At 41.3% G+C, this 13,487-nt stretch overlaps 1 protein-coding gene across 5 annotated transcripts in view; it reads right to left on the reverse strand.

Moving 5' to 3' along the window:
• The window catches only part of SETD5 (SET domain containing 5), a 408,248-nt gene that overhangs the window by 180,313 nt on the left and 214,448 nt on the right, over window positions 1-13,487 (reverse strand). For all 5 annotated transcript variants that reach the window (XM_053720870.1, XM_053720868.1, XM_053720869.1 and 2 more), the window contains one exon: window positions 11,672-11,921. In XM_053720870.1, the coding sequence (XP_053576845.1) occupies window positions 11,672-11,921 (250 nt within the window). The remainder of the gene's footprint in view (window positions 1-11,671; window positions 11,922-13,487) is intronic.

Genomic DNA, 13,487 nt, shown 5'->3' on the forward strand with positions numbered 1-13,487 from the left:
TCCAGAATGTTTATTGGAAGGAGTGTCTCCTCCTGAGTCCACGATACCTGAGCCTTCAGGGAGTTCCAGACTGCCCCCCCAGCCTACAAGGCTGGCATCTGTCGTTACAATTGTCCAATCTGGCCTGCGAAAGGTCATTCCCTTGGACAGATGGACCCGAGATAGCCACCAGAGAAGAGAATCCCTGGTCTCTTGATCCAGATTTAGTAGAGGGGACAAATCTGTGTAATCCCCATTCCACTGACTGAGCATGCATAGTTGCAGCGGTCTGAGATGTAGGCGTGCAAACGGCACTATGTCCATTGCCGCTACCATTAAGCCGATGACTTCCATGCACTGAGCCACCGAAGGGCGAGGAATGGAATAAAGAACACGGCAGGAATTTAGAAGTTTTGATAACCTGGACTCCGTCAGGTAAATTTTCATTTCTACAGAATCTATCAGAGTCCCTAGGAAGGAAACTCTTGTGAGGGGGGATAGAGAACTCTTTTCCTCGTTCACCTTCCACCCATGCGACCTCAGAAATGCCAACACTATGTCCGTATGAGACTTGGCAATTTGGAAGTTTGACGCCTGAATCAAGATGTCGTCTTAGGACCGCCAGAAGCGACCCCAGAACCGTTGTAAAAATTCTTGGGGCTGTAGATAACCCAAAGGGAAGAGCTACAAACTGGTAATGCCTGTCTAGGAAGGCAAACCTGAGAAACCGATGATGATCTTTGTGCATCGGAATGTGAAGATAAGCATCCTTTAAATCCACTGTAGTCATGTATTGACCCTCCTGGATCATAGGTAGGATGGTACGAATAGTCTCCATCTTGAATGATCCAAAATTGGTCTGAAGGTTCCCTCTTTTTTGGGAACCACAAACAGATTTGAGTAAAATCCCTGTCCCTCCTTTGGAACTGGATGGATCACTCCCATAACTAGGAGGTCTTGTACACAGTGTAAGAATGCCTCTCTCTTTCTCTGGTTTTCAGATAATTGTGAAAGGTGAAATCTCCCTTTTGGGGGGGAAGCCTTGAAGTCCAGAAGATATCCCTGGGACATAATTTCCAACGCCCAGGGATCCTGGACATCTCTTGCCCACGCCTGGGCGAAGAGCGAAAGTCTGCCCCCTACTAGATCCGTTACCGGATAGGGGGCCGTTCCTTCATGCTGTCTTAGAGGCAGCAGCAGGCTTTTTGGCCTGCTTACCTTTGTTCCAGGTTTGGTTAGGTCTCCAGACCGTCTTGGACTGAGCAAAAGTTCCCTCTTGTTTTGCATTAGAGGAAGTTGATGCCGCACTTGCCTTGAAGTTTCGAAAGGCACGAAAATTAGACTGTTTGGCCCTTGATTTGGACCTATCCTGAGGAAGGGCATGACCTTTTCCTCCAGTGATATCAGCAATAATCTCCTTCAAACCAGGCCCGAATAGGGTATGCCCCTTGAAGGGAATGTTAAGCAGCTTAGACTTTGAAGTAATGTCAGCTGACCATGATTTAAGCCATAGTGCTCTGCGCGCCTGGATAGCAAAACCAGAATTCTTAGCCGTTAGTTTAGTCAAATGAACAATGGCATCAGAAACAAAAGAATTGGCTAGCTTAAGTGCTCTAAGCTTGTCAAGTATGTCATCCAATGGAGTCGCTACCTGTAAAGCCTCTTCCAGAGACTCAAACCAGAACGCCGCAGCAGCAGTGACAGGAGCAATGCATGCAAGGGGCTGTAGGATAAAACCTTGTTGAATAAACATTTTCTTAAGGTAACCCTCTATAACTTTTTATCCATTGGATCTAAGAAAGCACAACTGTCCTCGACAGGGATAGTACTACGCTTTGCTAGAGTAGAAGCTGCTCCCTCCACCTTAGGAACTGTCTGCCATAAGTCCCGTGTGGTGGCGTCTATTGGAAACATTTTTCTAAAAATAGGAGGGGGAATGAACAGCACACCTGGTCTATCCCATTCCTTAGTAATAATTTCTGTAAACCTTTTAGGTATTGGAAAAACATCAGTGCACACCGGCACTGCATAGTATTTATCCAGTCTACACAATTTCTCTGGCACTGCAATTGTATCACAGTCATTCAGAGCAGCTAAAACCTCCCTGAGTAACACGCGGAGGTGTTCAAGCTTAAATTTAAATGTAGAAATATCAGAATCAGGTTGCATCATCTTCCCTGAGTCAGAAACATCACCCACAGAAAGAAGCTCTCCTTCTTCAGCTTCTGCATATTGTGAGGCAGTATCAGACATAGCTCTTAAAGCGTCAGTATGCTCTGTATTTCGTCTAACTCCAGAGCTATCTCGCTTTCCTCTAAATTCAGGTAGTCTGGCTAATACCGCCGACAGTGTATTATCCATGACTGCCGCCATGTCTTGTAAAGTAAATGCTATGGGCGCCCTAGATGTACTTGGATCCGACACGTGGGGAGAGTTAGTCGGCATAACTTCCCCCTCGTCAGATTCCTCTGGTGATACATTTTTTAAAGACAGAATATGATCTTTATTGCTCAAAGTGAAATCAGTACATTTGATACACATTCTAAGAGGGGGTTCCAAGATGGCTTTTAAACATAATGAACAAGGAGTTTCCTCTATTCAGACATGTTTGTACAGACTAGCAATGAGACTAGCAAGCTTGGAAAACACTTTAAATCAAGTTAACAAGCAAATATAAGAAACGGTACTGTGCCTTTAAGAGAAACAAATTGTCAGAATTTGAAAAACAGTGAAAAAAGGCAGTAAATCAAACGAAATTTTTTACAGTGTGTATAATAATCTAACAGAGCATAGCACCCACTTGCAAATGGATGATTAACTTAGTTCAAAAAACGGATCAAAAAATCGAGACTTTTTTTTAACAGTTACACCAAACTGCCACAGCCTTGCTGTGGGCCTACCTTCCCCAACAAACGATTTTGGAAAGCCTAAGAGCCCTTTAGAGATGTCCTATAGCATTCAGGGGACTCCTGGAGGAAGCTGGATGTCTCAGTCTGTAAAAGTTACTGTGCAAAAAAAGCGCTACATTAGGCCCCTCCCACTCATAGTAACACAGTGGAAACCCTCAGGAAACTGTTTCCAGGCAAATTTAAGCCAGCCATGTGGAAAAAACTAGGCTCCAATAAAGTTTTATCCCCAAAGTATATATAAAAACGTTTAAACATGCCAGCAAACATTTTATATTGTAAATATAAAAGAGTATTACCTCAGAAAGTAAGCATGATACCCAGTCGCTATTAAATCATTGTATTCAGGCTTACCTTACATAATTTTGGTATCAGCAGCATTTTCTAGCATTCACATCTTCTAGAAAAAATCTTAACTGCACATACCTCATAGCAGGATAACCTGCACGCCATTCCCCCGCTGAAGTTACCTCTCTCTTCAGTCATGTGTGAACCGTAATGGATCTTAGTTACAACCTGCTAAGATCATAGAAATCACAGGCAGATTCTTCTATTTTTCTGCCTGGGACAAAATAGTACAACTCCGGTACCATTTAAAATAACAAACTTTTGATTGAAGCAAGATTGAAGCAAGATAACAGCTACATTTCACCACTTTCCTCTTACTACCTCCATGCTTGAGAGTTGCAAGAGAATGACTGGATATGGCAGTTAGGGGAGGAGCTATAAAGCAGCTCTGCTGTGAGAGATCCTCTTGCAACTTCCTGTTGGGAAGGAGAATATCCCACAAGTAATGGATGATCCGTGGACTGGATACACCTTACAAGAGAAATATCCAGGCGCCAACTGACGAGTACAAAAAAGGGACTCCTGAGAAGGGAAAGTACCTAACGTACCAAACAAGACAGGCCATGAGGACCTAAGTGCACAGAACTCCTGGCCAAGCTGCTAGGGAACTAGCGAGACCATACTACATAGCCGATGTTCCCTGGAGAACGAACTCCTGAACCAGACAAGGTCATATATTCCGGAGAATTGCCAGATAAGGCCATGAAAAATAATACCCACCACGGGAACTAGGTAAAAAGACCATGGCGCTAACCTCTGACAGACCAGCTGGCATACGTCCAGAAATATCCAGACAATAATCCCCAGAGAACAGCTTAAAAACATAGTACCATGCATTAGGAACACTGACCAGCAGGTTTTTCACAGGGACACTGCACCACTAGGAGGAGAAGGAGGAGACATAGGAAGAGGCAGAGGGGCAAGAAGATACAGGAGGGGGGCCGCAACAAATATGTAATATGAATGTGATTAATTTGTCTACTGACGTTTCAAGTTCTGCTGAACAAGAGGTTTTGAGTTTAGGTATGGGTTTTGTCCCCATTAATAAATTTAACCTTTTCCAGACTATAATAGACGTCAATAAAATAGTGAGGGACCTCACTTTGAGAAAATTCAACACAGATAAGTCAGTACCTGCTTCAGACAATAGCAGTGAATGTATGCCCAAAACAGAGTTACCCAAAATCTATGATTTTGTTAATTTTCAAGAATTATGTGACTAAAAATGCGGGTGATGGGCACTGTCACTGCTATTGATTCAGATTTACTGAAGTGCTCACATGTTGGCTATAAGCCTAAATCTGTTTTACCCCACGAGAGAAAGGGGTCCCTTTCTAGAAGCCTTCCACCGTAGAATTGAAGAAGATCTCAATCTACTATCATCCAATAGCAGAAAACCCTACCCTAATCTGACTCCTGCCCAAACATTAGCTTTGGATACTTAAAAATAGAGAAGATCTAGTCATTAAGCAGTCAGATAAGGATGGGAGTATAGTTGTCCAAGACAAAACAGCCTATGTATTAGAGGCTAAAAGACAACTTAGTTATGAGAATGTATATCTAAGATTAAGGCATAACCCTACTGAGACCTATAAGGGAGAACTTCTGGCATTACTAGATGATGGCCTGAAAGAGGGAATCCTTGATCAGGACACTGTCCATTTTCTTTTTGTCCCTAATCCCATCACCCCCCCCAAGGTACACAAATCCTTGGAGGAGGTGATGGGTCAACCCATTGTGGCGGGAATAGGATCCCTCTTTGAGAACATGTCTTGTTGGGTTGAGTCACTATTGCAGCCTCTTGTATATCAACTTCCCTCTAACTTGAGGGATACAAAGTATCTCCTTAAAGGCACAGTCAAGTCCAAAAAAAAACTTTCATGATTTAAATAGGGCATGCAATTTTAAACAACTTCCCAATTTACTTTTATCACCAATTTTGCTTTGTTCTCTTGGTATTCTTAGTTGAAAGCTAAACCTAGGAGGTTCATATGCTAATTTCTTAGACCTTGAAGACTGCCTCTAATCTGAATACATTTTGACCACTAGAGGGCATTAGTTCACGTGTTTCATATAGATAACATTGAGCTCAAGCACGTAAAGTGACCAAGGAGTGAGCACTGATTGGCTAAACTGCATGTCTTAAATGACTTGTTATACCAACTGCAGAGTATAAAATATTTGAGAAATTGCATTTTCGGGTCTATTTGTGTATATGAAGTAGCTGGTTTTGTGCTTTGAAACCACAACCTATTACAATGGGTTGAGCTTCGGGTAATATCAGATCTCATTATGTTATCACTTTTATGTACACAGACTTGCTTCCTTATCTTATATTTGTCTGGAGCACCAAAGCTCAATACATAGAGAGAACAATGGAAAATTATCATTTTATTACTTAACTATCCTGCATCCCACTAAAAGTGTAATCTGTTCTGCTGGCTGTGTTTACTTAGGCTTGTCAATAGCGTATACGCCAGTATCAAAACTTTCAGTATAGGTTGGGAAACCACAAGCTAAATCAGCTATTTCAAATGATGAAATATGAGTAAAGGAGCTACTTGCAACCAATTTAATACACTCTAGCAGGTAAAAAGGATCATTGGGAATAATTTAAAGGGGAGAAAGTTTTTTGGTTAACTGTCCCTTTAAATCCCTTAATTTTTCGCTCACACACAATTTTTTTCAGTTTGATGGGGTTTTCTTTCTCCGGAGACGTGGCACGGCTATGGGAGCTAAATTTGCCCCAGCCTACGCCAACCTTTTTATGGGTTGGTGGGAAGTGGTCCACGTCTTTGGATCCTGATATTATCTCTATAGGGATTTCTAAGAGATACATTGATGACCTCCTGTTCATTTGGACGAGGGATCACCAAGCGTTATCTAGCTTTATTGATTACTTGAATGAGAACACTGAATCTACAGTTCACTTATGCATATGATTCGAGCACAATACCCTATCTAGACCTCTTACTCATTGGAAATATTGAATCTCAAAAAGTGAGCACTACTCTATATCGGAAACCTATAGCCTCTAATGCAATTCTCCACTTTCGCAGTAAACAACCCAAGCATATTGGTTTTGGGATGGCTAAGGGTTAATTTATTCGCCTCAAGTGTAATTGCACGAATACTAGCAATTGCGAAAAGGAGAGTGAAATACCGACTGCCCAACTTTTGGCTATAGGTTATGCTAAAAAGGTGGTCAAAAGAGCTTATCTGGAGGTCTCTCGCATGGACAGGGACTTGATTCTGTCAACTCAAAATAGCCATAGATGAATTTTTAACTATGATGCACAGAAACCCATGTTTATAACCACATATAGTGCACAGTTTGCACAAATATGTGACATAGTCAACAAACATCTTCCCATACTTACAGCCGAGGACAGCCTGAAAGACTGTTTCCTCAGGTTGTAATTTTGTATCCAGGAGAGGCTGCACACATGGGAATGTTCAATCTCCCAGTATGTTGCACTCTCGGGTAATACATACCAGCAGTTGGCTCAATGTGAAGGGGCATTTCAAGTGCCATTTTGGAAATTGCATAGCCTGTGGGCATGCTGAAGTGTCGAGACATTTTCAATCCAGAGCAACACAGAGGGTCTATGATCTTAACAGCTACACTAATTGCCGCATGTCACGAATACCTCATGATTTAGCTGCCAAGGGGTTAATTTTCTTTAGCCTGTGAGCTAAAAAAAAAAACATTTGTGTCCTGTGTTTATGTTTGTTTTTTGTGATAAAACCAGACCCCATTATAAATTGTTTCAGAGTCCCACTTGACTAAAAGTGTCAGTTTTAGAGACACAGAGCAGTGCTTCTTCCCAGAAACTGATAAGGTCAACAAAGGGACATGGGTACCATGTAGATATGTGTTTAAAACATGTTGTGACAATAGATGAAGAGAAATATGGCAACCATGTCATATTTGGTCTCAAACTGATCGTCACAATGCAAATAAGAGATTGCCTTCCTGTCTGTATGAAAATGGATGTATCTGGCAGAAAATTATGTGTTCTCTGTCAGCCAAAGGTACTTAAAGTTTAATTGACTGTTGTAAAAGATAGGGGGTTTCCTAGCCAGCCCCTGCAAAGGGGGTGAGGTCAGGCAACCTGATCTATTGGAAAAAATATATAAGGGTCTTGAGTTTTAACAATGAGGGAGGCTGTGACAAACTGAGTAAGGACCCATTGCTTCATGCCATCTCCCTGGTACAATATTCCAAAGACTAGTACAGTATAAGGTTTCTATTTTCTTCTTTTTATTTTAACCCGTTTGCTTGTGTGTAATTTTATTTGTAACAACTTTTTATTAATAATGCATTGTGCATAATAATTGTTGGCATAATAATTAATTTATTAAGCTTTGGCCTTTGTCTAATATTTGAATCACGTTACTGAAAGAGACTGGAGTATTAGAACTGTATATTTTAGGTCATTTTCTGCTAAATTGTATTCTGAGAGTTAATATGTAAATCTGGGGTTTCCTTAAGATTTCCCATATCATATAATATTAAAGGGACAGTCAAGTCCAAAAAAAAACTCATGTTTCAAATAGGGCATGTAATTTTAAACAACTTTCCACTTTACTTTTATCACCAATTTTGCTTTTTTCTCTTAGTATTCTTAGTTGAAATCTAAACCTAAGAGGTTCATATGCTAATTTCTTATACCTTGAAGGCCGCCTCTAATCTAAATGCATTTTGATAGTTTTTCGCCACTAGAGGGCATTAGTTCACGTGTTTCATATAGATAACATTGAGATCATGCACGTGAATTTACCATGGAGACAGCTCTGATTGGCTTTACTGCGAGTCTATCAAAAGAACTCCAATAAGGGGGCCGTCTGCTGAGGCTAAGATACAAGGTAGTTACAGAGGTAACAGGTGTATAATTATAACTGTGTTGGTTATGCAAAACTGGGGAATTTATAATTAAGGGATTATCTATCTTTTAAAACAACAAACATTCTGGTGTTGACTGTCCCTTTAAGTGGTGGCAGATATATATAATTTTTAGTTTAGTGTGGGTGACAAAGGGGAGTTTTGGGCATTTCTTTTACGTCTAGTACAGACTAGGGAGTGTTAACCCTTGCACCCACTGAACTAAGTCATAAGCTTGTCTGACGTGGCTAGATTGTGACAGAAGTGACAGTAGAAGGGGTCCGATAACCCTTTCTCTGCCAAACAAGTGACTGGCGCAGGGTTGGTTAACCTTGGTCGTCACACCGTACTTCGTTTATTATTTACCTGGTGGAATGCACCCAATGTGATAAACCGTATATAGGGTGCACCACCAGGGAGGCACATAGCAGGATCAGAGAACACCTCAAGAATATTGAGAATGGGATTGAGTGTTCAGATTTAGTGAGACACTTCATCTATGTCCACGGGAAGAATGATGCTACCTTCAAATGGCAAGTCATTGAGCATGTAAAAATATCTATCAGAAGGGGTGATGGGACTGCAAAACTTTTCTATAGAAAAGCTTTCTGAATCTTTCAGCTAAAGACCAGAAGGCCAGTAGGGTTCAATATTGACGGGGACATTATTCAATTCTGGTCCCGTCAGTCATGATTCCCTGAGGTTCTCCCTTTCAATTTTATGTCTGGTAAAGGTACAAATTATTATTGTCCTTATCTCATTACCATTTCATTTTTTGATGTAATTAAACAACTCAGTTCCCATATGTTTGGGTTTATTTTTGTATAAATTCTAGGGCTATGCCATTAGCTTACAAATAATGCATATAGGCAGTTCAATTAGGCATATGCTATGTTCACCTAATAGCCCTGATATTCTCTGATATTCCCTCATATTTTTATGGATTATTTCTAATGAGCTATAGTGTAAATTGACAAATATAAATGTATATATGTGATTACAATTATGTTTGTTCTTTCCTATTGTGATAGGTTATAGTGCTTTAAGTAAGGAGGGTTGATATCCCTTTAAAGATCCCAGCAGTTTGCAATCATGATTTCTGAATGGGTATATAAGTTTAACATCCCTGGTTAACTCTATGTCTATGATTAAGGCAGTGATCTGACGAAACGCGGAAGACGTTGTCTCATGCTGTGACCTGCTTTTACACTTATTTTATTCTCCTAAAGACTTCTTTTGATTTAAAACACCTGGAGACTCGCCGGTTTTTCGTTCTTTGCTAACACCTTACCCTGTCTGAATAAAACAGACCTTACAGGGTAATAAAACTAACCCGGAGAACGGGTCCAAGACTCACTCAAAACTCCTAACCCCATGGGAAGAGAACACCCCTTACAGAAGGCCCATCTGAAAGGAGATAGGGCATGCCCAAACTTCTGAAACCAAAATGGAAATATCGGAAACAAAGTCACCTGAAGAGCGAGTAAACAGAGGCTAGTCTCCATATTCCTCAGAAAACAAGACAGGGGCCTTCATCCAAGGACGCAAAAGTCACCCCCGAAAGGGTGAAACAAATGACAAACAGAAGACCCAACGCGTCCTCAGAACAACTTCCGTAGAAGTAAACAGTGCGAATAAGAATTGTGAGTATCAATTCCAAGTAAAAATCCTGTAGGACTATATCACAAAACATGAGCTTTCAAATCAAATTTATCCTGACCGGATTAAAAGAAAAGGGCAACCAGAAGGTTTCCGCCCAAGAAGAACAGACCCGCCCAAGAAGAACAGACACACCCGCAGGACCAGCCTAACAGGAACCCTGTTCAACTAAGCTCAACACTGGAAAAAAATACAAAACAAAAGAAAAAAAAAAAACTTATAAGAGGAAAACTGTATCCCCTTATAATTAATTATGCAAGCTAATTGAAGAAGACTGAATCCTCAGATCCTCTAAGGATGGGATCCTCCAACAACGCCAAAGTGCGTCTCCATAGAACATGAAGGCGCGCCAGTTTATATCGAAAAGCACAGCATACCCCCTCTGGAGCAAAAGATTACTCCGGCCCGAGTGTTGACCCCCTGAAGCCTCAGGAACAGTCGTTTCCCCAGAAAGCTTAACAGGCCAACCCATGTCTGAGGAACCCCAGATAACGGAACATGAATAATATCTGAAGCAACTCTCTAGAAGTTGCAGATTCTCCAGCGTCAAAATTATGGACATGTGACATTGTGCCGAAACCCCTGGTGGCAACAAGCTACCTTCCCGAGAAGGACCAGCAAAGTCTGGGTTACCTGCATGTGTAGTAAGATATATTAGAAGGGAACTCGCCACTCGAAGGACAGAAGCCTCAGAGGCGGATGGCTCAGTGGCCCCTTGATTCCCTGATCCCGAGGAATTGAGCACTCTAATACGGCATTTAGACATAACTGATAGGCTTGTATCATCCGGGGTAATATGCATTCTGCTCAAGGAGTAGAAAATAAAACAGACTGCGTCTCCACAATATCAGACTCTTCCATAACCTGGATATTGAATACAAAAGAATGGACTAAAAACGCTAAACGGCACCTGACACCCAATGGCTGGGGCACAAACTACCTCCAAAAAAACCAGACACCAGCAGACCAGAATTTCTCCGTCCCCACACAGTCAGGAATGCGGAAATGGAGCCCAAAACCGTTACCACATCCGGTCACCAGGTGAACCGTATAGTCCAAAAAAGCACGCCCAACACTAAGGCCGCGTCACTTTCCAAAAGCCGTTATGAGCCACAATCCATGAGCCGAAATAACACTACACATAAGCAGATTGATCAAATAACAAACATGATAAAAACAAAACCCTGTTGAATAACCCCCCTTAGGAGATATTCCCCTTGATTCCAAGACCCAAAAGGTGCCTCACTGAGACCTTGAGTTATAAGTTAGTCCTGTGAGGTGGTAACCCCTCTGGAAAACAAGTGTAATACAGTACATTTTATGAAGAGAGTAAATGAAATGATCTTACCGGAATCTACGCCGTGAAACAGGAACTCGGCCCTTCAAGTGTGACAGATAGTAGCATCGCTTCTGCCATGGACTTGAGAAACTCGTCAACGCCGATTGCTTGTGGAGCTGTTAATATGAGTCGGGATGGGTTCGCAGAAAGTCTCTTCCTGCATCTCCGGACTCTAACTTTCATCCATGCTTTCACGGAAAGGCTGACAGGACTACTTAAAACTCCAGTCCCATGCCGAAGAGTACTACCCCTTCATAAGAGACTATTCAAAAACTTCCAACACTTCTCTGCCAACCTCCTGGGACGAAAGGCAAAGAATGACTGGGGGATGATGGAAGTGGGAGTATTTAAGCCTTTGGCTGGGGTGTCTTTGCCTCCTCCTGGTGGCCAGGTTCTGAATTCCCAAAAGTAATGAATGCAGCTGTGGACTCTTTACATTAATGAAGAAAACCTTATTTAGATGCCATATTTTTTGAACCGCAAACAGTTTTACCTACTCACAATGCAATTCAGGTTTGTGGTACCAAACTTAAAAAAAAACAACAACATGATTACCTCATGATCACTGGTGACTATATCTGCAGTTTTCGCATCTGGCAGCTCCACTGTTTGATGGTTGGTGTTTTCTTCCAAGACATAACCTTGTTGTTCTAGCTCTTTTTTTCTAGCTTTCCTGCGCCTGGTCTCTGGTCCAACTGACAACACAGGAGGAGCTGGTGGGGGCAACTCGGTAGAATTAGGATTCCGCTTCTGCACAGGACAATTTCGATTCCCTTTGTGACAAGCACAATCCACTTTATAATTACTGCAGGGAAGAAAAGTAAAAGTATTAGCATGACCGCTGGTATGTATTGAAAGTGCGCTTGCCCTTCATATATGCTAGGGTTGCGACCTTGGCCATGTTTTCCTGGGCACTTATGAGTTACACATGCTGCAGGGTGTGCAGAGGGGAATATGAATTGCACCCCTGGACAGCACTCAAATAGTGATCATGGACAGCACTATTCAGGTTCCTCCCTGCCCACCCTGCAGCAGGTGTAACTCATAAGCATCCAGGAAAACATGGCTGAGGTGGTAACCATAATATATGCCTTAATATGCTGAAAACGGGCCACCACCATATGCTACCGTAAAGGCCACACCCCAACAGGAATTTAAAGGGATAGGAAAGTCAAAATTAAACTTGCATGATTCAGACAGAGAATGTCATTTTAAGACACCTTAAAATTCGCTTCTATTTTTATATGTGCTTTGTTCTCTTAGTAAACCTTGTTAAAAAATTATTAGGCACATATACACTAGTGGGAGCCGCTGCTAATTGGTGCCTGCACACATTTGTCTCTTGTGATTGGCTAAATAGATATTTTCTGCTTCCTGTCAGTAGTGCAATGCTGTCCCTTCAGCAATGGATAACAAGAGAATGAAGAAAATTTGATAATAGAATTAAATTGGAAAGTTGTTAAAAATTGTATGTTCTATCTGAATCAAAAGAAAATGTTGGGGTTAACTATCCATTTAAGAGCTCATCTGTTTAAAATTAATGATCAATTAATAAATAGGCATGTGCATTCGTCATTTCTTAATCTAAACAAATAACTAATCTGGCCACGAGTAGCGGCATTCAGTTCTTTTCAGAGCCAGATTTATTTGTGTAAAAGTGTGAAACACACAGGCATCTGGATATTCGTGTGTGTCACTTTTAAATGAATACATTTGACTCAGAAAAGAGCCAAATGCCTCTACGTGCAGCCAGAAAGGTCTTCGGTTTATCTAAATTCACATGCCTACTAATATATGGTTACATAATTTGTGTACAAGAAAGGATATCCACAAATGCACACTAATACATCGTTCAGAAGGATGGAAAACTAAATTTAGGTTTGCAGTTTATTCACAGACATTGCTTAAAGGCAAATAATTACTAAATGTTTAACAAGAATAAAATTAAAGTAAAATAGTCTTGGTTAGAATGTTTTAATCCACACATGCAACAAACCACCAAGAAGAGGTAAAAAATCTCCATTGAAAAGCAATGTATTTCAGTGCTCTGTCAGAAATGGGATTCTCTCTTTTAACCCCTTCATGCTGGGGGTAAGTGCTTAGACTGAAACAAAAGTTCTGATGTAAACACTTGCTGGAAAATTTAAATCTCACGATCGCCAATACAACCATGTGATTTCAAGGCCGAGATCGGATCATGGGGGACTGCCTACACCGCTAGCACCCCCCCCCCAGTCCAATTTTTCATTTCCTGTAGGACGCCATTTAAGGTAGGTCGTTCCATGCCGTCCTAACAGCGTTAAAGTCCAGCACTGTAAGAACGGCATGGAATACTTTCTTATTAATATGGCAATACTAATGAATTTAACTT

The sequence above is a fragment of the Bombina bombina genome, chromosome 7 (genome assembly GCF_027579735.1).
Source record: "Bombina bombina isolate aBomBom1 chromosome 7, aBomBom1.pri, whole genome shotgun sequence".
Lineage (NCBI taxonomy): Eukaryota > Metazoa > Chordata > Amphibia > Anura > Bombinatoridae > Bombina > Bombina bombina.